Genomic DNA, 27500 nt, shown 5'->3' with positions numbered 1-27500 from the left:
GAAAAACCTCCAATTTCGACGCCCCGTAATCATCTCCAACGATATACTACGAATAAACGTCGACTGAATATCAAGAGAACCTATGAAACGTTCAGTATTAAGCAAATTACTTATGCATTATCACTTTCAGGAATGTTTGCCTCTTAATAAATATCAGTAAGAAGATACGCTTTAGCTTAATTTTTTCATGAGCAAACGAAAATATTTCAATATGTGCGGTTCCGACAATTTCCTGTGCCTCAGGTTTTTTTTTTTTTTTTTTTTTTTTTTTTTATACCCAACATCCAGCCTTTTCTAGTTCTCTTTTCGTGTATGCCAAGCTCCCTATCTACGTTGAATTAACTATAACATTCCTTTTTCGTTTCTCTATTTGTCCAAGTCTTACGCTATTCCTTGGTCCCTTAAGATCTATAAGTTTAGCAGCCTTCCTCGATACCGACAATAGTAGATCCCTTCTTTCTATCCAACATTTATGCTCTTCTAAACAATCTCATTCTCCTTCAAAATGCTTATTTCATTTGGTTATTATGAGGTTTTTAGGACACAAAGTCAAGCACTGGAACCTATCTCACTTATTACGCGATTATGTAAGTCAAATAGTTCTTTGTACGTGCATTTTTCTTATGACATTCCCCTCTGTAATTCCTGCATTTCTCCCTGGAATAAAAAAAAAAGGGGGGGGGTGTGTGTTGCGCCGTTTCGAATCACCTTAAGACTGAGAGAAGACCAATGCTAATACAACCCCTTCCACTCCTTTTATTGTACCTCCGCTCACATTCTCTTCCAAATGCCTTTCTTATCTCTCCTCACAATTGTTTCATAGTGCAGCTGCGAGGCTCTCCTCATGATACACCTTTTAATCCTTTTTGCTGCCAATGTCCCTTTCAGCGCTGAATGACTTCACAGGTCCCAGCGCTAGGCCTTTGGCCTAGGTTTGCCTAATATTAACGCCCCCCTCCCCCCCGCCACGGGGGGTGGGGGGAAGACATCTGTTATCATACAAATGCCAAAAAATGCTTTTGTATATGGTGCAAGCGCGCAAACATACATACAGCTACATTCACGTTTACTAAGTTATACATCACGGACATACATGCAACGTACGTCGAGACCTTTCTCAGTTCCAAGTCACGGCCATCAGACTATGAACCACACAGCCATCAGTGACAAAAAAAAAAAAAAAAATATTCATTACAACAATTCAGAGGTCTGAATTGTAGAATCTGTGAAAGACAGTCTAACCCATATTCCTTATCTCAGTCTTCGACAGGACGCTAGTCCGGTGATGTTACATGTCAGGCCCACCGATAAGAGGAGATTACAATCCCAACTTTGCAACTCATGATGACTAAGGCGTTTTTTTTTCTTTTTTTTTTTTAATTAACCCAAGTGCTGCCTAACAGTACAGTAAATCAAGGCTTTATAATGAGAGAATGTATCTTGATTCAACACGCTTTTCTAATATGTTTTTAAGACAATCTATGACTATAGCAACAACTAATTAGAACGATAATTGCAGTGGAAATGACCATGACGTCACTTGTGATATTGATGCGTTCGTAATCATAATCTAAACTCCAATGCTGCCTAACAGTACAGTAAATAAAAGTTTCAAGATAAAGAGAGAAAGTATCTCGATTTTTTTTTTTATCTGAGCCAATTTATGACTATAGCAATAACTAATTACAACGATAATCGCAGTGGAAATGACCATGACGTCACTTGTAATCTTGATATCGTCATATGCAAGCTAATCATTACAGTGAAAGTTAGAGAGAATGTTCTGCAACATTTGTTTTAATCTTCCTCTTCATCGCCAGCATTATTATTAATAATGAAAGCACTTCACAATATAATGATGAATAACTAATAAAAAACTGAAGCTGAAAAACACAACTGGGAGCATTCGACGGATCAAGTTAAGCGGGTCACCCCCCCCCCCCCCCAAAAAAAAAAAAAAAAAAAAAAAAACAAAAAAAAAAAAAAAAAAAAACTCTCAGCTACTAGTTCCATTTCTAACTCTGAATGTTGCATTCTTTTACATAACACTGGTATAACCAAGCAAAAATTAATAATAAAATCATACACACAAAGGCTATAACAATTGGGGTGGCTTAGTAAAGTTAGAGAGAAGGCATACTATTATTAAACTACATAGCTAAAATATATCTGTCGAAATCTGTTAGTTACCAAAATAAAAACAGTAAAAAATAAAAAAAAAGTAAAAATGTGCCTTTCATCTAAGGCCAGGTGGTGGCCTATTCTATATCGCTGCCAGGCGCACGATCATGGCTAAAGTTAACCTTAAATCAAATCTAAACTACCGAGGCTAGAGGGCTGCAATTTGGTATGCTTGATGATTGGAGGTTGGATGATCAACATACCAATTTGCAGCCCTCTAGCCTCACTAGTTTTTAAGATCTGAAAACTAAAAAATAAACTATTACCTATTTCATGTCATTTTCTCGTACCTTCACAAAGTTCCTCTTTTTCTATTCGTCCCATTATCAGTTCAACAGGTTCTATGAGCTATGAACTTTCTAAATGTCTAGTTAAATTACTATCACATTCCATAAAATAAGCTAAATTCGATCATTCCTGGACTTAATTCATTTGTATCGTATAAATATTGGGAATACGAAACGTGAATGTGTGGACCCGGGCGCGTATTTCACGAATAATAAGGACGAAGGGAAGTCACACTGGAAGATACATTCCACAAGAGTGAATAAGAATAACGTGACGTCATGTTACTTCTACTGCTACCTATAATAAATTACGCGTACCGTAGTTCTAGGACAAACTGTAGTTATATTTCGACATGGATAAGCAATACGCTGATTACTTTGATAATCATATTCGAGATTCTGGTGTTACACAAATACAATCCCTGATAAGAAAACTGCCTGTTCATGCATTGATTAAAATAATATTGGACGAAATCTTACCTAACCACACTGCCTTGATAAAACACCTCATAATTAGGACGAATAACGTCAACTGGAAAAAGGTCACGATACGTGAAACGTATTCAATTTTAGCAATATACTAAGAGATGAATTAACAGTTGAATTAAACCAAATTATGCAGCCGATATTTTCCATAGAATAAGATGAAATAATAGACTGAAATACTGACATGAAAAAATTGACGAATTTAGAAATACTGAAGTACTGCACAGGCGATAACTGACCTCACATGACACGTCCGACACCAAAGGAGGTCTGGGCATCAACTTGACATTTTTCGAAGAGTTGCCTTGGTGCCCAAATAGGCAAAGGAAGTGAATTCAAATGAAATCATGAAGAAATCTGTGCAAAATTAAAAGTCGAATGTTCTTAGTCTGAGGGACTTTCAGATCAGTATATAATCAATATGAATATTGTATTAATTAAATCAATAGATTGGAAGAAAATAACTTCGAAAGTTCCATAAGTCTCTAAGAGAGAACATAAAGACATTATTATATATATATATATATATATATATATATATATATATGTATATATATATATATATATATATATATATATATATATATATATATAAGAAATAAACACATGAGAACGTTTTTCAAAGAAATAAATTTCTGACACACATCGGTAGGCGGAGTATTGCTAACACCTTGGACTCTCACTTGAAAGACCGGGGTCCGTTCCCGATGTGAGTCTGAAATATAAAATATATATATATATATATATATATATATATATATATATATATTATTAAATATATATATATGTGTGTGCGTGTGTGTGTGTGTGTGTGTGTGTGTGTTTCTGTGTGCTTTTAATCATTCCGACACTTTGCCAACAGACAATGGAACAACTGGAGATGCAGGAATCCAAGGGCGTCGGAGGAGGATCGACCCCGCCCGTGGACCCCACCGCGGGCGTCACCTACACCTGGAGGAAACTGAACGTTTACGCCCCCGGGAAAGGGTTCTTCAAAAAGTCGCCCCCTTTTCACATTCTGAAAGACGGTAAGGACGATTTCTTTGCTCCAATGTAACAACTTGTCTTTGTTTGTTTGTTTGTTTGTGTGGTGTTTTTAGGTTGCATGGAACCAGTGGTTGAATATTCAGCATCGGGACCAACGGCTTGACGTGACTTCCGAACCACGTCGAGAGTGAACTTCTATCACCAGAAATACACATCTGACCCCTCAATGGAATGCCCGAGAATCGAACTCGCGGCCACCGAGATGGCAGGCCAAGACCATCGTACTGATCACGCCACTGAGGCGCTGCTAAACTCTGAATGACCTCATGGTTTCCAGCGCTAGGGGTTTTAGTTGCGATCCTAAAGTTCCAATAAACCAATGGCTGGAGCAACTGAAGTCTCAGAAACCAATGGGTAGACAGCTGCTGTCATAGTATAACACTGCACTGTCTTCCCGTTGACTAGAGAGGAAGATGATGAGGCAACGCCAGTATCAGTTTTGACAAGCAAATTGCACAAACATACCCAATTAAATTCATTCACGTTCCAAGACTCTCTTTGCACTTCTTGTTTTTTTTTTTTTTTTTTTTTTTTTTTACTGAAATGCGATATGGGCATACATTCTTAAGTTCCTCAAAAGAATAAATAGTTATGCCGATTTAAACATTTCGTTGCATAGTATATAACCAGCTTGCAAAACATATATACAGTTGTGGATTTTCTACATTTTTAATATTCGTGAGATTATCAAAATTAGCACACTACTAAAATAATAATAATAATAATAACTAATAATAATAATAATAATAATAATAATAATAATAATAATAATAATAATAATAATAATAATAATAATAAGGATTGTATCTGGGGACATCAGGATGGAGTTTGGAATAGGAAAATGTGCCTTAGTCAACATACAGAAGGGCAAAGTAACGAGAACTGAAGGGATAAAGCTACCAGATGGGAGCAACATCAAACACATAGATGAGAAGGGATACAAATACCTGGGAATAATGGAAGGAGGGGATATAAAACACCAAGAGATGAAGGACACGATCAGGAAGGAATATATGCAAAGACTCAAGGCGATACTCAAGTCAAAACTCAACGCCGGAAATATGATAAAAGCCACAAACACATGGGCAGTTCCAGTAATTAGATAAAGCTCAGGAACAGTGGAATGGACGAAGGCAGAAATCCGCAGCATAGATCAGAAAACTAGGAAACATATGACAATACACAAAGCACTACATCCAAGAGCAAATACGGACAAACTATACATAACACGAAAGGAAGGAGGAAGAGGACTACTAGGTATAGAGGACTGCATTAACATCGAGAACAGAGCACTGGGGCAATATCTGAAAACCAGTGAAGATGAGTGGCTCAAGAGTGCATGGGAAGAAGGACTGATAAAAGTAGACAAAGACCCACAAATATAGAGACAGGAGGATGAAAAACAGAACAGAGGACTGGCACAACAAACCACTGCACAGACAATACATGAGACAGACTAAAGAACTAGCCAGCGATGACACATGGCAATGGCTACAGAAGGGAGAGCTCAAGAAGGAAACTGAAGGAATGATAACAGCGGCACAAGATCAGGCCCTAAGAACCAGATATGTTCAAAGAACGATAGATGGAAATAACATCTCTCCCATATGTAGGAAGTGCAATACGAAAAATGAAACCATAAACCACATAGCAAGCGAATGTCCGGCACTTGCACAGAACCAGTACAAAAAGAGGCATGATTCAGTGGCAAAAGTCCTCCACTGGAACCTGTGCAAGAAACATCAGCTACCTTGCAGTAATAAGTGGTACGAGTACCAACCTGAAGGAGTGATAGAAAACGATCAGGCAAAGATCCTCTGGGACTATGGTATCAGAACAGATAGGGTGATACGTGCAAATAGACCAGACGTGACGTTGATTAACAAAATCAAGAAGAAAGTATCACTCATTGATGTCGCAATACCATGGGACACCAGAGTTGAAGAGAAAGAGAGGGAAAAAATCGATAAGTATCAAGACCTGAAAATAGAAATAAGAAGGATATGGGATATGCCAGTGGAAATTGTACCCATACTCATAGGAATGCTAGGCACGATCCCAAGATCCCTGAAAAGGAATCTAGAAAAACTAAAGGGTGAAGTAGCTCCAGGACTCATGCAGAAGAGTGTGACCCTAGAAACGGCGCACATAGTAAGAAAAGTGATGGACTCCTAAGGAGGCAGGATGCAATCCAGAACCCCACACATTAATCCCACCCAGTCGAATTGGAGGACTGTGATAGGGCAAAAAGGTAACAATAATAATAATAATAATTGTTAAGAAATCCCCAGTCTCCTGAAAACAAATTGTTAAAAAATCCACAATTATATATTAAAATATATTTCTTTGTAAAAAAAAAAAAAAAAAAAAAAAAAAAAAAAAAGACTTTCGGACACCTGAACGGTGTTCCTCATCATTGTAACGTTAAAATGACATTTTAACGTTACACTGATGATCGAAAGTCTTTGTTTTTTTTACATAAAAATATATTTTAATATATAATTGTAGATTTTTAATAATAATAATAATAATAATAATAATAATAATAATAATAATATAATAATAATAATAATAATAATAATAATAATAATAAATAAATAAATAAATAAATAAATAAATAAAATATTTTTCTATACGCAGTTTCTGGTCTCTGCGACGGAGGGCAACTTTTGGCAATCATGGGCGCATCTGGTGCAGGAAAAACGACCTTACTTAATGTACTGACATTCAGGTAAGTTAAACGTCATCTTCGAAAAGACAGTCTAACCTGCAATTCTCCCTTTTAAGTTTAATAAGACTATAAACATTGATAATATAATGTTACGTAAAAACAAATGTAGAATTTTTTTTTCCAACAGATGTTATCTTAATTGCTTAAATTTTTAGTTAATTCCTTCACACACACAAACACATATATATACATATATATACAAGGATTCACTCTCGAAACCTTCGGAATGTCTAATATCAGAAAACAAGAATCTTGTCAAGTTACGACACTGATTCTTAGCGATATCACGCAATACACTGCTACTGCGATACAATGTTTGTTAAAAACCTTAATGTCGACTTATAATCATTCATCATTCTATTAATTCTAGTTTCTAAATATCGTTCATCGATAATATCGATAACAGCTCATGTCACAGCAGACAATAAAATAACGGAGTTTCAATGTATCTGTGTTGACTAACAAATTATCCTTTTCCTGAGAATGATTAGTTATTTATCTGATATATAAGACTAAAAACCCTTACAATTGACGAGGAATAGTCTGCTAGTTATAAACAGACCCAACAATTGCAATAATGTAAAAGCGTAACCGAATAACGAAGAGATATTAACTCATATTCAAAATATAAAATAAGATTAAAAAAAATATAAATTTAAATCAATAATTCAGCCTAAAACAATCTCACTGATGGCTGACTCGGGAATTCGCCATCAAGCAAACTTTAACAATTACTCAACACCCATTGATATAGAGTCCATGTCAACACCTATCACACGATTTTATGAAAATATAATCCAAAGGTCCCGGAAACTGAAAATCGAGGGTGACATTTACATCAACGGAAGACCGGTCGATCTGCGAACGATAGCCGGAGTGTCGGCCTACGTGCAGCAAGAGGATTTGTTCACGGGCGTGTTCACAGTCAAGGAACAGCTTATGTTTAACGTAAGTGAACAATATTTTCTGTATAATGTAAAGTTTTTGTAAATACGTATACAGTAAACAAATATTTACTGAACAAAACTAATTATGAGCACAGTACCTTAAATTGTAAACGACCCATTTTCTTAGCAGCTTGATGCACCGAACGCTCCTCGTCAACAGTCACGTATGGCCTGTTTTAAGAAAAAATAAATGATTTATTCAGAGTTTACATATCGTAATTTACTAGCCTTTCGCAACTTCTTAGATAATTCAACAATCTTTATTTAAGACCAAAAGTAAAATGGAAATGATCTTATATTTCCACAAAGAGATTAAGAAGTTTCTCTTAATTTCTCCACCGTATTCCACACAGCCAAGCGACTGACCCGGTCCTAACCAAGTTGAGCTTACCTTCACTTGAAACCAATAATTATAACCTAACTTGGGTTTCTTTAAATGAATACAACGATTATAACCGATTACAGTTTTCGAATAAGATAAGCAGATGCGTTTAATACCATTCTGACGTCGTATTTCAAACCAGCTTCTAAAATATTCAACATTTTAAAAAGATGAAAACCGATCATTTCGCTCTATTAATAACACTTTTAATATTGTACACCAACAACTAAAAAGAACGACCTGTTCATTTCATTCCAGGCACAACTACGAATTGGCAAAGAAGTTTCGGAGAAAGAGAGAAGAAAAAGAGTTCATGAAGTCATGAAGGAGGTGAGCAAAGCCGTGTTTGCTTGGCACACTAAAATTACTGTATGTAGGTCTATGTCCACGAGAGATCACAAGAATTAGATTTAGTACACAATGGTATTCTGCCATGGATATATCATGCAAATAAAGGTTAATTTGGTTACGGAGGGTTGTGTGTGTGGGGGGGGGGGGGGGGATTCATTGAAGTTCCTTAAAAGTCGAAGCTTAGTAGCTACTATTGATACCTTTCATTAAGACAGGCCCTGGTTATTCGTAGGCATATATTAAAAAAGTAATCAATACTCCTAATACATCCAAATATCATAAAGACTTAGGTTAGGTCCGGTACTTGTTTTGTTACAGAATAAACAGCAAATGCGACTACCGCAATTGCGAACACACTAGGCCTAACCAAGCTTACAGAGATTGATATCAACTGCTGCCTTTATCAAAGGGGCGTACTTGGCACCGAACCTGTGTACCTGTGTAACTGTACTTACAAATAATTTATCATGGCCTGGGAATGAAATATAAATGGCTGTTATTACTACAACTACATACCTGCTTCCACGAGATAGTTGGTGCACGAAACTGGCCATGTTACTGTCACTAGGCCTAATCCATAAACCTTCATTACGTTATGATTTACCGTCTGTCTTATTTCCAGCTTGGCCTCAACAAATGCGCAGATACGAGAATCGGAATACCAGGGCGTTTCAAGGGCATTTCTGGAGGAGAGAAGAAAAGACTGGCCTTCGCTTGTGAGGTGCGTTGTTTTTGCCCTTTTGCCGATATGCACAGTACACTACACTTTAAGACTATGCGTTTTTCAGTGCCACTCCCAAGTTCTTCTGTGTGTTACGCCTGGGTTTAATTTCATATAATAGCCATTTGACTCTAAATAAAGTGTTTAAAAATGCATCCAGCTATATCTGTTAATTCAAGGAGGAATATTTCAACAATTTATGATCATGGAGTCACGTTTCAACGTTGCATGTCGATGAATTCAAGAAGCATCTCGTGGCAGGGAGTTAGGTTCATTTAAAATGAAATCTTGATTAATATGAAGTATTCAGTTTTCAGTCTTTTACGTTAACATATTCACAACTCTCCTTAATTAAATGCAAAATGACAAGAAGTAACCGTGATCTCGTTATTTTGTTTAATATAATGTTCGAGTAAGCAGTAAAACTTTCACCGCAAGCTCCCAGCCTCTCTCTCTCTCTCTCTCTTAAACTAAAGAGATTTATTTCCAAATCATGATTGCAGCTTACTGTTATATATGACAGCACGAATGACCGTAGTGTACTAATTATATATATATATATATATATATATATATATATATATATATATATATATATATATATTATATATATATATATATATATCAACATTACTATCATGATAAAAGGCTTATAAAGTGGAAAAATAACAATAACTAGTCTAATATAATCGGTAGGCCTATTCTGGAGAGAGCATATGTACCTCTTTGTGCGTAACAATGGTAGTCCACGTTTTGCTTCTCTCGCCACTACCCCCTTAATAAGTACGAAGAATGAAGGTGACATGTCTTGACTCTCTTGAATTGCCATCATTTTTAATCTTAGGACTATAGTACTACAATCTTCTTTGTTTTCAGCTTTACCCACTTCTATTTGGGGTCGCTGTTTCCTGTCAGCCTCCTCCACCTTCCTCTGTCCTATGCATCCTGACTTCTTACAGCCATTTACACACGACCATCTCGTCTCCGCATAACGTGACTAAAACGATGAAATAAAACACCTGTATTGTCTTGCTTATCATACTCTACTGTGCATGTCGTATTCTTGAACCATTAGTAATTTACTGGTTCTTCTCCTGCTTCATCGTGTTCCTTTTTCATCCAGGAGCATTCTATTCGGTGTAAAACTTGTTATTATTATTATTATTATTATTATTATTATTATTACGAGCTTGTTGGTGTGCCTGAACTCGACGCTGCTGTCTCCTTGTCCTCCCGATACCCCTACCTACCCCACCCCCACCCGAGGTGGACAAACCGATGTGCAGGAGATGGGTGCCGGTGACACATCTCCCCTACTGTCACCCGAGGGAGGACAAAGATCAGATCCACTCGGATTTTAATATAGGTTATTCTTATTAACAGATGATAACGAACCCACTGCTTCTCCTGTGCGACGAGCCGACCTCCGGCCTGGACTCCTTCATGGCAGCCAGCGTCGTCAACGCAATGAAGAGGATGACTTCCATGGGAAAGACAGTCATCGCCACCATCCACCAGCCCAGCTCGGAAGTCTTCGCCCTCTTCGACCGTCTGCTCATCCTGGCGGAGGGGCGGGTGGCCTTCCTAGGGACGGTGGACCTCGCTCATAAGTTCTTTTCGAGGTGAGCGTTGGTTGGCGGGTGGAAGTTTAAATCAAAACTATACTCTTGATTTTTTCCATCTGTCCATCCGCCTGTGGTTGTCGCGCATGGCAACACTGCGTCCCGTGCTTAAATAGTTACGTTATGTCTAAATTTTAGATAAACAAAAGGATATCTGGGTATACATTTGCAACTGAAAAGTGTTATAATAATTTACTGTATGCGAATTACACCGTTAATATTCGAAATAGGATATTATATAAAGCCCGGGACGCAGTGTCGCCATGCGCAAACACCATAGGTGGTTGGACAGATGGAAAAAAACAGAGTACAGCATGAAACTTGTTTACGGGTGGTTCATATGTCTGGTACGGTGACAGTGAGGATACCAATCTCCAATCATCCAACATACGAAATTGCAGCCCTCTAGCCTCATTAGTTTTTATCTGATTTAAGGTTCAAGTTAAGAGTTTCATACAGCAGCATTATACGCTGTACAGAAAACTTGATTGCTCCGAAGAAACTTGACAGCATTTCCTACTTGTTTTTACATTCTGTACTTCCATTGGCCTTACTTTCTGAACATTTCCTTCAGTGTCACGTTCTTCTGAAAGATGAACATTAACCATTATAGTGTCTGCACTCACACTCCCGCAACTGTGATTATGTACAGTCTGTACTGTACAGCACAGATAATTAAAAAAGCAAATTGAATAAGGAAATAAATTACTTGAATGGCCTACGACTTGCATGATATCATGAACTGAAGCATTGTCAGAATAAATTTAAAATATTTACGAAAAATAGCAGTATTTGTCATTCTAAATGTTGAAAGTTTGTTGTTAAAATATTGTTTATGATATTTTACCTTTAACTCTGCAGGATTATTATTATTATTATTTTTTTCTCTCTCTCTATCACAGTCCTCCAATTCGACTGGGTGGTATTTATAGTGTGGGGTTCCGGGTTGCATCCTGCCTCCTTAGGAGTCCATCACTTTTCTTACTGTGTGCCGTTTCTAGGATCACACTCTTCTGCATGAGTCCTGGAGCTACTTCACCCTCTAGTTTTTCAAGATTCCTTTTCAGGGATCTTGGGATCGTGCCTAGTGCTCCTATGATTATGGGTACGATTTCCACTGGCATATCCCATATCCTTCTTATTTCTATTTTCAGATCTTGATACTTATCCATTTTTTCCCTCTCTTTCTCTTCAACTCTGGTGTCCCATGGTATTGCGACATCAATGAGTGATACTTTCTTCTTGACTTTGTCAATCAACGTCACGTCTGGTCTATTTGCACGTATACACCCTATGTTCTGATCCATAGTCCCAGAGGATCTTTCCCTGGTCGTTTTCTATCACTCCCTCAGGTTGGTGCTCGTACCACTTATTACTGCAAGGTAGCTGATGTTTCTTGCACAGGCTCCAGTGGAGGGCTTTTGCCACTGAATCATGCCTCTTTTTGTACTGGTTCTGTGCAAGTGCCGGACATTCGCTTGCTATGTGGTTTATGGTTTCATTTTTCGTATTGCACTTCCTACATATGGGAGAGATGTTATTTCCGTCTATCGTTCTTTGAACATATCTGGTTCTTAGGGCCTGATCTTGTGCCGCTGTTATCATTCCTTCAGTTTCCTTCTTTAGCTCTCCCCTCTGTAGCCATTGCCATGTGTCATCGCTGGCTAGTTCTTTAGTCTGTCTCATGTATTGTCCGTGCATTGGTTTGTTGTGCCAGTCCTCTGTTCAGTCTGTCATTCTTCTGTCTCTGTATATTTCTGGGTCTTCGTCTACTTTTATTAGTCCTTCTTCCCATGCACTCTTGAGCCACTCGTCTTCACTGGTTTTCAGATATTGCCCCAGTGCTCTGTTCTCGATGTTGACGCAGTCCTCTATACTTAGTAGTCCTCTTCCTCCTTTCTTTCGTGTTATGTATAGTTTGTCCGTATTTGCTCTTGGGTGTAGTGCTTTGTGTATTGTCATATGTTTCCTGGTTTTCTGATCTATGCTGCGGAGTTCTGCCTTTGTCCATTCGACTATTCCTGCGCTGTATCTGATTACTGGCACTGCCCATGTGTTTATGGCTTTTATCATATTTCCGGCGTTGAGTTTTGACTTGAGTATCGCTTTGAGTCTCTGCATATATTCTTTCCTGATCGTGTCCTTCATCTCTTGGTGTTTTATATCCCCACCTTCCATTATTCCCAGGTATTTGTATCCTGTCTCATCAATGTGTTTGATGTTGCTCCCATCTGGTAGCTTTATCCCTTCAGTTCTCGTCACTTTGCCTTTTTGTATGTTGACTAAGGCGCATTTTTCTATTCCAAACTCCATCCTGATGTCCCCAGATACAATCCTTACAGTCTGGATTAGGGTATCTATTTCCTTGATGCTCTTACCATACAGCTTGATGTCGTCCATGAACATCAGATGGTTGATTCTGTTGCCTCTTTTCTTGAGTTGGTACCCGGCATCCATCTTCTGTAAGTACTTTTGTCAATGGAATCATGGCTACTACGAAGAGTAGTGGGGACAGTGAGTCGCCCTGGAAGATCCCTCTCCTGATATTAACCTCTGCTAGTCTTATTCCAGAGCTTGTAAGTATTGTATTCCAGTTGCATTGTATTTTTGAGGAAGCTGATGGTGTTTTCCTCTGCCCCATATATTTTCAGGTATTCTATTAGCCATGTGTATGGTATCATGTCGAAGGCTTTCTTATAGTCTATCCATGCCATGCTTAGGTTGGTTTTCCTTCTCCTACTGTTCTTCATTACCATTTTGTCTATCAGGAGCTGGTATTTTGTGCCCCTACACTTCCTTCTGCAGCCTTTCTGTTGGTGGGGGATGGTGTTTGTCTCCTCTAGGTAATTGTATAGCCTTTCACTGATGATACCTGTTAGTAACTTCCACATTATTGGTAGGCAGGTGATAGGCCTGTAGTTACTAGCTATATTTCTCTTACTCTTGTCTTTTTGTATACTAAGGATGTTCTTCCTGTGGTCATCCATTTGGGTGCATGGTGATTTGAGATACAATGCTGGAGTTCTTCTGATATTCGTGGTTGTAGGGCCGTTGGAGGAGTTTTGAGCCAGTATCCATGGACTTCATCGGGGACCTGGGGCTTTCCAGTTGGGCATTTTCTTTAGTTGGTGTCTGACTGTGTCTGTCGTGATCTCTGTGAATCTTTGTTTTATTCTCCCTGTTTCTTCTTCCTTGACTTCCTGGAGCCATGTTGCATGTTTGTTGTGTGATACCGGATTGCTCCATATGTTTTCCCAGAGTCTCTTACTTGGTTCGGCTTCAGGAATTTCTTGGTGGTTGTCTTCCCCTTTTAGTTGGCTGTATAATCTTTTCTGGTTGGTTCCAAATAGTTTGTTCTGTTGGTATCCCTTATTCCTGTTCATGTACCGTTGGATCTTATGTGCTTTGGCCTTAAGCCTCTGTTTTACATCTTCTATTGTGTTGTTTAGTCCCCTCTCTTGTACTTTGTATTTCTCGTTGAGTTCCTCCCTTGTTTTCTTGCTTCTTAGCCTTTTTTCTGCCATCTCTTTCAGTTTACTCAAGTCAGATCTCATCACCATGATTTGCTTTTCCAGGCGCCTTTTCCAAGGAGGTTGCTGTTTTGGTTTCTGTTGGGTTGGTTGTGCTGGTGGTGTTGGTGTTCGAATCCCCATCAGTTCTGCTACTTTTCTTGCTCCTGCAAATGCCAAGTTATTTGTTTCTGTGATACTGGTGGTGCGTATTATGCCCATTATTTCATTGACCTCACTTGTTTTCTCCCTTAATTTCTTGGTGTTGTAGGCTTTCATGGAGGAGATCTTTGTTCTCTATGTATCTGGCTCTATCCATTGTCTAATCTTTTCTACCCATTCCGTCCTCTCTGTTACTTCGTCGGTGTTTCTTCGTGTGTCGTTGTTTGATACCTCATCATCCCTGTCGTCTTCTGTGGCATTGTCTCTCAGTTCGTCTTCGTGTAATTCGTTGTCGTGTGACATTTCCCTTTCCAGTTCTTCTCTTTCTGTTGGGGAGAGCCAGTTCTTTTTCTTTATGTTCCTTACTTGGTCTGCCAGCCTCTGCTCTGTTTGGGGGGTGTTATTCCTCTCATTCCAGATGTTGACCAACCTTCTTCTATATCCTCTCTCCGTCGGGTTGCATCTGATGTAGCATCCCCATATTTCCTTATTTTCTTCTCCTGTCCATTTCTTCCTTTGGTTTGCTTCTGTAGCTCCAATCTCAGGCTGTTGGTTACTGTCGTTGTGGTGGTCAGTTGCTGGATGACGACCTCCAAGTACCTGACCGTCTTCCCCTTCAATTGGGTCGAATACCTGGCTGCCGGACGAAGCTCCTCTGTTGCCAGAGGTTCCATTTACGTCGTTGTCGTTTATTCCTTCATTTCTTAACATCATTGCTGAGTTTTGCTATTTAACCCATAGCTGGACCCTACCCCATCAGGGATAGGTACTCATTTACAGGTGAGTAGACTGAGGAAATTATGGTGAAGATCCTTTCCCAAGGAATCAACGCCGAGGAGAGCGGTCAACCATCCAACGACTGACCAGCCCCAATGTTGCTTAACCAGTCCATTGACGACCTAACCCACTCTGCCACGGCGCCACATTATTATTATTATTATTATTATTATTATTATTATTATTATTATTATTATTATTATTATGAACCCTACAAGCCCACAGGGGCCACTGACTTAAAATTCAAGCTGCCAAAGCATATGGTTCTCATTAGGAAGTTAGAGCAGGTAAAGGGAAATACAGAAAGATGAGATCTCACTTATTAAAAAGAAAAATATATTGAATTAATTAATAAACATAAAAAAATTAATCAAATGCAAGGATAATTAGAGCATCAGGATAATAGTTCACAGCAACTTCGCTTCAACTTGTGAGGTTCCATTTTTTTTTTCAAGCATTATGTGTATTAGGACTAGATACTGATAATTCGATGTTTAAGAATGAATCGTTTTCAGAAAAATGATAGTTATGTGACTACGTTTTTCTCTATAGTAAGTTCCTCTTTAGTTTTTTTTTTTTATATATAATCTTATATGCTTATGTTATTTGTACTTGGTGTTGTATTTTTCTTTGTAGGCCATGTACTTGCAAGAGCAATAGAGATTACTGCCTATTTTGTATATTGTGTATTACAGGGTATCCATAAAGTCCCAGTACCATTACAATTATTTATTGCTTGTAATGGTACTGGGACTTTATGGACATTCTGTAGCACATCTCTTTTGCGACAAATTTCTACTAATAGTTGTATATTTTGTCAATAAAAACTAACTGACTACGACACAGTGGGAAAGAATATTCCTGGAATCGTTATTCCGTTATCAAATAACTGACATTCCGCAGACTGGAGAGGCCTTGTCCCAAAAATCACAACCCTGGTGACCACTTCATCTACACGCTCGCCATCAAGGCCAGCAAAGAAGAAGAATGCCGCCAATTCGTCCACCACGCTTGCGACTCGTACAGGTAAGCGAGGACTGTAAGAAGCTCTCTCTCTCTCTCTCTCTCTCTCTCTCTCTCTCTCTCTCTCTCTCTCTCTCTCTCTCTCTCTCTCCTCGCCCTTTAATGTAAGACCCCATTCTCCTTTTTTTCTCTCTGCCCTATACCTTGTTTCCCAGTTAAAGATTAATTGAGAATATATATATATATATATATATAATATATATTATATATATATATATATATATATATATGTATATTATATAATATATAATTATATAATATTAATATATATATCATAAAATCTCAAATAATCTTTAACTGGTGTGTAATATACATATAAATAAATAAATAAATAAATATGCATATATAATTTTGATAATACTGGAACAGTTATTGGTGAATTTGTTGCAAAACTATAACTATCCATAATAGCATATGTGGTCCCTCTAGAAACGAAGATCGAAATCGTTCATAACACACACACACGCACACACACACCAGCTTCGACAAACAGCCCTAACCATTTTCTAAAAATTGACACCTCTATAATAACTGACATTGTCATTGGGTTTTCGGAATCGACACTAATCGGTTATATAACTTACGTCTTTGAACTGCAGCACCAGGGGAAATAGGCCTATTTCGCGGGACAGTACGTTAAGTCAAAATCATTACAGTTTCTAGTGCAGAATGACCTTCACTGGTTACCCTGAAATAAAGAACCAATCAGATTAGAATTGTTTTAAAGAACGTCGTATTTTTCTCATAACCCATAATTCCTTACATCGGATACCCATAATGCAACACGAAAGAAATCCACTACAACAAAAATTACTTCCTCAGTGTAAATATTCGAGACGTTATCAATATTCATGGGTAAATATCTCGGTACTAGCAAATTTCTGAGAGGTGTTAATACGATTTCCGTGCTAAACATCTCAAGAAGTCTTCGTATCAAAGTAAAAATAAAATATGATATCCCACCCTGACCATTTCTAAAATGATACCAAATGGATTCAGAAAATTATTGTAGCGGAACCGAATATTTGACCTTGGTGAAAGCAGCATTATTGCCGAAAAAAAATTAAACCGTTATGACTGTGCCTTGAGGAATCCACAAACTTGCATAGAATAGACAGAATTGGCTTGGAACACAATTCCCTTTCATTCTGCATTTATTCAAAATGTGGAAATCCGTTAGCCGCTAGCATTTCAGATTTCAAAACAGGTTAAATAGTTTATATATACATAGACTCAGCCTCAATAACTGCTGCTATGAAAATCCCTCGAGTTTTGTTCCTTTCTAACAGAGACAACGAAGGACTGGTCAACGATCAGCTGGTCGAGTCAGCCATGAAACCACCAGCGAAAGACGACGCCTTGGCCAGCATAAAGCTCCCTAAGAGCCCCTACAGAGCATCGTGGCTAAACCAGTTCACAGCAATGACGCGCAGAAACTGGCTGGAACAGCTGCGAGATCCGGTTGTGTCCGTTGTGAGAATAGCACAGAATATGGTAGGTCTAGTAGATACGAGAGCAATGAATAACGCGGTGGGTCTAGCAGTTATTTAAAGAACGCTTGAGCACGGTAGGTCTAGAATCATGCATATTATTATAATATTAATATAAACATACCAGGTGTGTGTTGGCCTATCTTAATCTATTTGCCATTTGCAGATGTTTGGCATCATATTCGGCTTGATCTACCTAGGTGCAGGGGAATGGGAGGAAAACCTAACGGGCACCCAAGTACTGCAGAACACACAGAACATCGAGGGCGTCCTCTTTGTCTTCATCACGAACTTGACGTTTTCCTTTTTGTTTCCGGTTGTTGTGGTAAGTTTCAGCCGTTACTCTTCACTTTCCAGTCTAAAGTTTATCTTTTTTTTTCGTAAATACCTTCTTCATTTTCACTGGTAAAGAAATTTCCGAAGATCATTTTTTAAGGATACAATCTTTGTCTTGACTAGGTTTCCATCACCATATATATGGTGGCAATATATTTCCATTGTAATCGTTGCATTTTAGAACATTTTTTTCATAAATTCTGACCCGGTGTGGCACCAATAGAGTATAAGTATTAAAATTCTGACCCGATAAGACACCTACAGAGTACAACTGTTTAAATTTTGACCCTGTGAGGCTCCAACAGAGTACAAGTATTAAAATTCTGACCGGATAAGACACCAACAGAGTACAACTGTTTAAATTTTGACCCTATGAGGCACCAACAGAGTGCAAGTATTAACATTCTAACCCAGTGAAGCACCAATACAGTAAAGCTATTTCAATTTGCTCCGGTGAGGCACTAACAGAGTACTACAAATATCAAAATTCTGACCTGGTGAAACACCAATAGAGTAACATTTAAATTTTGACCCAGTGAGGCACCAACAGAGTACATGTATGTAATCACCGTTAATAACAACATTCTTTCACTGTCTATCTAAACGACAGACATTTTCAGGCGTGATGCCACTGTTCTTGCGAGAGCACTGGAACGGCCTCTACAGAACAGACGTTTACTTCCTGACCAGAAATCTGGTAGAGTTGCCTGTCTTCATCGTGGGTCCATGTTGCTTTACAGCTATCGCCTATTACATGGTCGGCTTGAGGTAATGTTTCGTATTCTGTTTTTTTTTTTTTTTTTTTTTTTTTTTTTTTTTTTTTTTCAGTGGCTGGACTAGTAGTAGTTAGTAGTAGTAGCGGGCGGGATTTGCCTTTGAAACGGCCCCCTTGCTTGTTTTATTCCTCCTTGGTTTGTGTTTGTTTAATTTTCTTCTCTCTGCAATACCACAATTCTTGAAGGTCACTTTCCAATTTCTTCCTATACCTCATTGGTAGAAGAAGCCAGCATAAAGCATTTAGGCCACTGTGAGTAAATTGTTAGGAGAGGGTGGAAAGTAAGATGGAGAATATGAATGGAGATACATTAAAGGGAATGAAAGGGGTTGCAGCTAGGGGCCGAAGGCACACTGCAAAGAACCTTAAATAATGCCTACACGTGCACCTCTGATGTCCTACACCTGAGTGTAACTCATTGTAATCCATTTCTTGTGAGAAGTTCCACAGATGAACCAGTTAAAACTGGCTGGGTGAAGCCATTTTGTTGTGAAGTTGATTTTCAATAACCAATAGTTGGGCTGGGACGATTCTGATCGTCACCCAAACTGGTAAAAAGTCTTTGATCTCATTTTTACTTGGACTAAGAGTATTCATTCCATTATTACACTCTACAAAGGTAACACTTCCAATATCTTTCAACTGGACTGAAATGGTTATTTTATTTCACTTTTCAAGGTTAAACTTTCAGTAGCTATTTTCTGTCTAAATCAACCAGCTTCACCTGAAGCTTCTCGCAGCAAAAATATTGTAATTATTGCCAATGTCACACTATATATATATATATATATATTATATATATTAGATATATATATATATATATATATATATATGACTGGTAAAAATGTTCTGTAACAACAGAATTCCATCTAATAAAAGGAGCCCATAAAAACACCAAAATATAGAGAGAAAAGTACTATATTTCAGAGACTGCTGTCTCCCTCTTCAGGTAGATGAATGAGAAAAGTTTACAGAAAAGGTGGTATTTATACCAAGAGGTCCATCCACAGGCAAGCCAATTTAGGTCACCCTCGCTGATAATCTTCCTTTAATCTTCGGAAGATTTTTGTCACAAATTCAGAGAAGCACATATACCACTTCACAACATAAAACTTTTAAGCCTTGACGTAGACTCCCTATTCACAAAAGTACCAGTACAGGACGTTCTTCAGTTTTTAAGGGAAAAATTATCCCCCTATTCAGATCATTTCCCATTGGCGCTTCACAAAATAATAAAGTTAGTTGAATTATGTGCATCTAATAACGTATTTTCATTCGGGGAATCATTCTACAAGCAAAAATTCGGGTGTAGTATGGGTAGTCCTTTAAGTCCTGTTCTAGCCAATCTGTACATGGAATACTTTGAAACTACAGTAATAAATGCAATAAAACCCAAAAACATGCTGTGGATGAGATATGTGGATGATATCCTGACATTTTGGGATAATAGGTGGGGCAATTTTAATGAATTCCTCTCAAAATTTAACGCATTAGTGCCCAGCATCAAATTTAAAGTTGAATGGGAAACAGACAACAAAATTCCTTTTCTTGATGTTTTAATAATCAGACACACGACAGAATACAAATTTACTGTATACAGAAAACCAACGTTCTCACTTTCTTACATTCACTACTTTAGCTATTACGACATTACTATCAAGATAGGTGTAGCTAGCAACCTGTTCTTAAGAGCCTTACGAATTTGTTCCTCAGAATTTCTGGAAAAAGAATTTGAACTAATTCGCAAGCAACTTTCGTCTTTAAAGTATCCTGACCATATAATTGAGAAAGCAATTCACAAAGCAAACGTAATTTTCTACCGACCCCCTAAAGACAAGACCAGAGATACACCCAACAATAAAATAAAAATCCTCACCTGGACACGATTAAGAGAGTAACCCACACCCTCGGAAAATCTAACCCTTTTGCATTTACTTACCCAAACACCTTAGCCAAATCCCCGATTAACGTCCAACAAAAGACATCTCCCAAGGACACTGGGGTTTACGAAATCCCATGCCAGGACTGTGACCAATCTTATATCGGATTTACATGTAAATCACTTCCCCAGAGATTAATACAACACAAACGGTCAGTTAGGTATGGACAACAGAACTCGGCTATTTTCATCCATATAAATGAACATAACCATAGAATAAACTGGAATTTGTCACGTGTAATTTATAGCAGCAACTGCCAGTTCAAGAGTCAAATGATGGAATCGGCCTTAATAAAAGAGAGGCAGGTAATGAACATTTCAAAAGGAGCATGGATTTCAGATATGATCGACAAGGTTTTTCATTCAAACCAACAACTTAAGAAGATTAAAGGAAGATTATCAGCGGGGGGGTGACCTAAATTGGCTTGCCTGTGGATGGACCTCTTGGTATAAATACCACCTTTTCTGTAAACTTTTCTCATTCATCTACCTGAAGAGGGAGACAGCAGTCTCTGAAATAGAGTACTTTTCTCTCTATATTTTGGTGTTTTTATGGGCTCCTTTTATTATATATATATATATATATATATATATATATATATTATATATATATATATCTATATATATATATATATGTGTGTGTGTGTGTGTGTGTGTGTATATATATATATATTTCGTTTGAGTTTGCACGCATACTTCCCTAACCACTTTCATTCTTTTCATTTGCAGAGTAGAAGCCCAGTACTTCTTCATTACAATGGCCATTCTGACATTGAACGCTAGTGTGTCCGTGTCCTACGGTGAGTACCAACAGCCCTAAAAAGTACTTTCATACTTAAGTGTAGCTTAAGGTCGTGTTTTCTGACATCCTTAGCTCCTGGTAGCCAAAATGTGTTCTATATTGGTGCAAAAACTAGACTTAGACGTGTCAAAGTAATAAACAAGCGCAAATATGGCCAGCTTCAATTTTGGCGCCAACATAAACTAAAAATAAAAAATATATTGGCTACTTGGTGAAAGGATTGGTAGCAAGATGGCTGAAAGCGATTATGTTTGATAGACTTTATGTGCACGATGGTATGGCTTTGTATTTTAGCGTCTGATGAATTATTGCTGTATTACTGATAGTAGTAGTAGTAGCAGACCTTGGTCATTTCATACAATCCTAAGGATGCCTCACTTTGGTTGGGTAGATCAGAGTCAGTTGCGCATCTGAGAGAGAGAGAGAGGAGAGAGAGAGAGAGAGACATTGGCTCAATTCAACTTTAATTTCCTTCAAAGGAGAGGGAGGGTGAGAATGGGGTGGGGGATGAGGGGGGGGTGAGTGCAGAAATTTGAAGCGCACAAGGGAAGAAGAAGAAGAAATGCAAAGAATACAGTTAGACACAATCGCCTTCTTCTTAATCGACTGGTGACCATCACTGCTACTACTAGAAGTAAGTATTCATGGCAAAAAAAAAAAAAGTAGTACCATGGGAAGTCAAGACATTTATGATTAACGTGAGAACCGAACCGCAGTAAAACGAAGGAACTTACAGGACTCTCCTAAAATAACAACTTCCTTTTACAGGCACAAGACACCCTTTTAATAACAACGATCTCCTCCCGTCTAACACATCCTTTGGCCTGACAAATAACACTCCTTAAATAACAGCATCCTTTTGTAGTTTTTGTTTGTATAGTTCAGCAACGGGACCAACAGCTTTACGTGACTTCCGAACCACGTCGAGAGTGAACTTCTATCACCAGAAATACACATCTCCAACACCTCAGTGGAATTCCCGAGAATCGAACTCGCGGTCACCAAGGTGGCAGGTCAAGACCACAGCGATCACGCCACTGAGACGCCTTTCATCCTTTTGTAGGATACATGACACCCTTAAAAGTAACACGACTTTCCATATGCCTGAAACAAGCGCCCCTTAAATAACAACAATCTCCTTATGTCTGATATAAGACACCTTTTCAATAGCAACAACAGGTCTCCTTCCTGACACAAGACACTCCTATAACAACCACGTTTCCATTTTACAATTTTCCTATTTTTGCAGGATACATGATATCATGTTTGGCCAAGAACTACCAGACTGCCTTAGTTCTGGCGACGCCGCTGACCTTCCCAATCATGATCTTCGGTGGCTTCTATGTGAGAGACGGGTATGTACGTCAAAGCCAGGGTCCTGCTAAAAATTAACCATTTTCATAACCCTGGGTCGTATTGCAAGTTAACCATTTTAAATCCCCTGGGTCCCGCTAAAACTAAACCATTTTAATCACCCTGGGTCCTGCCAAAAAATAACAATTTTAATAACCCTGGGTCCTACTACAAGTTAACCCTTTTAAATCCCCTGAGTCCCGCTAGAATTAACCGTTTTAATAATTCTGAGTCCTACCAAAAATCAACCATTTTAATAACCCTGATTCCTGCTAAAAGCTAACCATTTTAAATCACCTGGGTGCTGCTAAAAACTTACCATTTTGAAACCCCTGGGTCCTACTAAAAGCTAACCATTTTAAATCACCTGAGTCCAGGTAAAAATGAACCATTTTAAAGACCCTGGGTCCTGCTAAAAGTTAATCATTTTAAAAATACAAGGTCTTGTTAATAGTTAACAATTTTTAAATACCCGGGAACTGCTGAAAGTTAACCATTTTAAAGCACCTGGGTCCTGGAAAAAGCAAACTATCTTAAAACGTCTGAGTTTTGGTAAAAATTAACCGTTTTAGATTGCCAGCCAAGTTCTTATGCTTCACTTTCGAGAGTGAAATTAAAATCCTTGATGACATGTGTAACCAACTTATTCGATGTCTTACTATCTGGTATAATAATTCTCTCTATTGCACCAACAGGACAAGTCCCGTCTGGCTAGACTGGATAAAATATCTGTCTTGGATAAACTACAGCAACGAAATCCTAACGATTAACCAATGGGATGGCTTTAATTACACCATTCACAATGACACCATCCCAGTGGGAGAGGAAGTCATAAAACAATTTGGTTTTGAGACAGTAAGTAGATTATTATTATCTATTATTATACATAACTAACAAATCTGCCTAATAAGCTAAGGCAATGGACTTACATTGCAAGCTCTCACAAATGGTTACTAGGTGATATATTTCAGACATTCCATGCTTCTCGTTAAAAGAACAAATCTACGAAAACTGAACGCAATGCACAGTCTGTTTTTCTTTATAACAATCAGTAATTAAATGATCTGTCTGACTGTCATTACGGGAAGACTGCAGGAATTTTTAGTGAGATTTGTTTCTTTAAGTACTGGAACTATATTTCCGTGATGCCAGTCAATGTAGGTTCTTTCCTCCCCCAACGTAAACAAAATTCCAAGGCCAAGGCAACACCATCGCATCTTTATTTTTCTTCTTCTTTCCAGGACGATTTCTATACTGATATCGGTGCTCTGGTGGCCCTGTTAGTAGGCTATAGATTCCTCGCCTTCCTTTTCTTGCTCTTCAAAACTAGACGTTAATCCTTCCCCCTCTGACTTGTCTTCGTTCACCGACTGAACGGAGATATGAATTCTAAGGCTGCCAGCAAGTCGGGTGACAGATAAGCTCCGGTTCTCTTCAAGGTGGAAAGTCGTCGATGTAAACATAAGCTACCATAGGCATTTCGTTACTTTGAAATTGAAGAACCCGAGTCTGTTATGTGAGGCAATGGCAGCAAATTCAGATATCTTAAATTTTGTATTTATATCCATGATATTCTTCGTACTCTTTTATCATTTTTTTTAACGTTTGCGTGCTGGAAACCACGGCAGACGCGGTTCGACAATCACTTTCATCCCATTTTCTGTACTAGGCCGAGTCATCCTGACAATGTGATGCACGTGAATCGGTAACTTAAGTGTCCGTAACCGTATAAACTACACCATAGTTCCTTGGCTATTAATATACAGATCAATCCTTACAGCAAATATATAAAGGAAATCTTCGCTGCTTCAATCTTACAGCTTGGAACATTTATAATAAATCTGATAAGTAAATGAAAATTCTAACAGGTTCTTTGTCATAGCCATACGCAGAGCTTGAAGCTCATCTTTTATCACTTAATAATTTCTCATACCATAATTGACACAGTTATAAATAACAGCCAATTTGTAAAAATATACATGTCATCATTAAAATTTCAAGAATAACCTTTATTTTTTTTTTCTCTAACCCTGTGTGTTTACTAGGTTGTTGGTAACTTGTTACTGACAAAATTCATTAACAATAAGTCATCTCGTTGGTTGAATGTATTTTTCAAAAGCTTCAACAACATAAAATAAAAAGTCGATGACAAAAAGTCACAGGCCCAAGTCGTTGCTACAACGTCGCTGTCTAAATTACACTTGGTACAAAGTTGTCGATATAAGATTATTGCCAAAAATAGTAACTAAAAATGGCGTTCACACAGTCAAAGACGAATATTACCGTCTATAAGAGAACGGAAAAAGTAACTGACAAGATGTCGTTAACAAGAGGACACTGAACTATACAAAAACTTCTTTCAGTTTTCTTCTGAAGATGGACAAAGAAACCCACAAGATTACCGAGTATAACTCAGGAGATATTTAGCTAGCACTGGTCAGTACAAACGATATCGTCACGATCTCGTACATAATTTAACACAAACACATGAAATTTTACATTTGTAGAGTTCTAAACATTTATTTGCTATGTGGTCGTAATATATATGCGATCACAGGGACAGGCAATAAAACTGAAATTATGAATTCTGGCTTATTGCTGAAGACAAAACTCTAAGTTATACACCTTGAGAACGGGGTTGAATTCAGACCATAAACTTTTTCTTAGCCTTCGTGTATTCCTTACTTCGACAAGGGTCTCTCTGTCAGTTTTTTTTTTTTTTTTTTTTTTTTTTTTTTTTTTTTTTTTTTTTTTTTTTTTTTTTTTTTTTTTAAGGATCTTGCACGAATTTACAACTTTTATCTAAGGTACACAAGATGAAAATCAATCTTTTCAAAGTTTACCTTATGAAGTATTACATTTTCTACGTCAGCTAGCTTCGCTGTACGTTTTCTGTCAACTGCAGTAAACGGTAACTTTCGAATCTGGGTTTTACTTATTTCATATACTGTGCATGCAACGCTTTTTAGGAGTTGTAACTGCTTACCGCAGATACACAAATTACCGAAATCTTCAAATTTTAAAGCTGCCTCCCATACGAGACTGACAATTGGATAACTGGTTTAATTTTAATAACAGCTTTCAATTATTTCCGGTTTCAGCCGTAGATAGGTATGCCCGGTTGAACATAGGCTTCATAGAGCTCTCATGCCAAGTAGAAAAAAAAATAGCGTTATTTGGACTTCATGATATAAATTTGGTATCAAAAATCCGGGAAAAAAAGTACATAAATGGTGTATGATTGTGAATTACAATTTAGTTTCATGTCCAGATTGTGAGGGTTTCACCAATGTCCCTTTTAGCTACAGAAAAAGGGAAATCAAGTACAGAAATGAATGAGTACTACATTAATTCGTTCTAAAAGAAGTGCTTACCAACACTTACATATAAATTCCTGACCATGTATAGAAACTCATGCAAATTGACAAAACTGTGAGCAAAGCATTCCTTTGTGGATTTTTAAAAACTTATTAATAGACTAACCAGCCCCAAATGATTTGTTCATACTGACAGTAGACTATCATATCTTACATGGAATAGATCCTAACTTTTCAATAATTGGGTAAAATTAAGTCCTTGAAAATTAACTAAAATTCTCTCAATGATTTTTTTCTGAAATACGCTGGTTAAAATAGACAACAACTAAAGCTACGTTTGACTGTATTGTTCTACATTAAAGAATTGGGTTGTGGGAATTTCCTCAAATATCCATGGAACACCACATTACAACAGTTCATTCAATGTTGCAAACTTATATAGTCAGATATATTATTCCACAATGTCTGCCAATTACTACTATAAAGATGATCTGTTTCAGAATTAACAACCAATTACTACTGGCAGGAATATGAATATTTGATCTGATATTGTAATTAGAATCAGGTTGATTTGTCAGCATCCACATTTCTAACAACAACTAATTCCAAGTCATTTCTAAATGACTTATAACCGTAGTGGAGTGGAAACTTACTTGTCCAAAATGATTTTTAAGAAATAATTCCACTTGCCATTTAACAGAAAATCATATTTAAAATGAAGACCTACTAGGGAACTTGAAACTTTTCCATTATATTTCCTAAAAAAAAAAATTATTCATGAAAATATAATTAATCCCCAAAAAATCTGGAGAATCTGTCAAGCAAAAGCTGATTTTGCCCTTCAAAAAAATTTCTAATCTAGAAAGAAAATATCAACATTCTTTATGAACCAAAATACTGGACTAATACTTATTAAATCAACTTTGTGCTACATAATCTTTATATTCTTTATGATTATTTTGTTAAATTTGCAGTTGCATTTGGTTGCTCCTATCAATTCTATACAATGAACAGCAGAGTACTAACATCACACTCAGGAAGTAAATAAAATATTCTTTAATCATATTTAATAACCCACTCACGTTCAATTTTATTTCTTGAGTATTTTGTAACTTTCTTGTAACAGGTGGAGGATTTTGTATCTTTAATAACCCTTGTTATAAATAGACATGTATAAAATGTAAGCTTTCCTACATTAGGCACATACACTATGTAGTATCCAAAAAAAATACACGTTGCATAACTCCACCATACAGGAAACA

At 37.5% G+C, this 27500-nt stretch overlaps 2 protein-coding genes across 4 annotated transcripts in view; one reads left to right on the top strand and one right to left on the bottom strand.

Moving 5' to 3' along the window:
- The window catches only part of LOC135200064 (uncharacterized), a 423322-nt gene extending 414231 nt beyond the window's left edge, over positions 1-9091 (bottom strand). The window contains exons 1-2 of the mRNA XM_064228327.1: positions 8929-9091; positions 7778-7850 (exon numbers count right to left, since the gene is read on the bottom strand). The gene's annotated coding sequence lies outside the window, so the exon portion shown is untranslated. The remainder of the gene's footprint in view (positions 1-7777; positions 7851-8928) is intronic.
- Positions 1-24931, top strand: part of LOC135200065 (protein white-like) — a 32051-nt gene extending 7120 nt beyond the window's left edge. For all 3 annotated transcript variants that reach the window (XM_064228328.1, XM_064228331.1, XM_064228329.1), the window contains exons 2-15: positions 3817-3982; positions 6642-6732; positions 7536-7680; positions 8320-8391; positions 9035-9133; positions 10517-10755; positions 16107-16229; positions 17516-17720; positions 17883-18041; positions 18663-18820; positions 21496-21566; positions 22818-22923; positions 23617-23776; positions 24163-24931. In XM_064228328.1, the coding sequence (XP_064084398.1) occupies positions 3817-3982; positions 6642-6732; positions 7536-7680; positions 8320-8391; positions 9035-9133; positions 10517-10755; positions 16107-16229; positions 17516-17720; positions 17883-18041; positions 18663-18820; positions 21496-21566; positions 22818-22923; positions 23617-23776; positions 24163-24258 (1890 nt within the window). In that variant the 3' untranslated portion in view covers positions 24259-24931. The remainder of the gene's footprint in view (positions 1-3816; positions 3983-6641; positions 6733-7535; positions 7681-8319; positions 8392-9034; positions 9134-10516; positions 10756-16106; positions 16230-17515; positions 17721-17882; positions 18042-18662; positions 18821-21495; positions 21567-22817; positions 22924-23616; positions 23777-24162) is intronic.
- Positions 24932-27500: the final 2569 nt, after the last annotated feature.

This window comes from Macrobrachium nipponense, chromosome 26, assembly GCF_015104395.2.
Source record: "Macrobrachium nipponense isolate FS-2020 chromosome 26, ASM1510439v2, whole genome shotgun sequence".
Taxonomy (NCBI): Eukaryota; Metazoa; Arthropoda; class Malacostraca; order Decapoda; family Palaemonidae; genus Macrobrachium; species Macrobrachium nipponense.
This window is presented reverse-complemented; position numbering and strand designations above follow the sequence as displayed.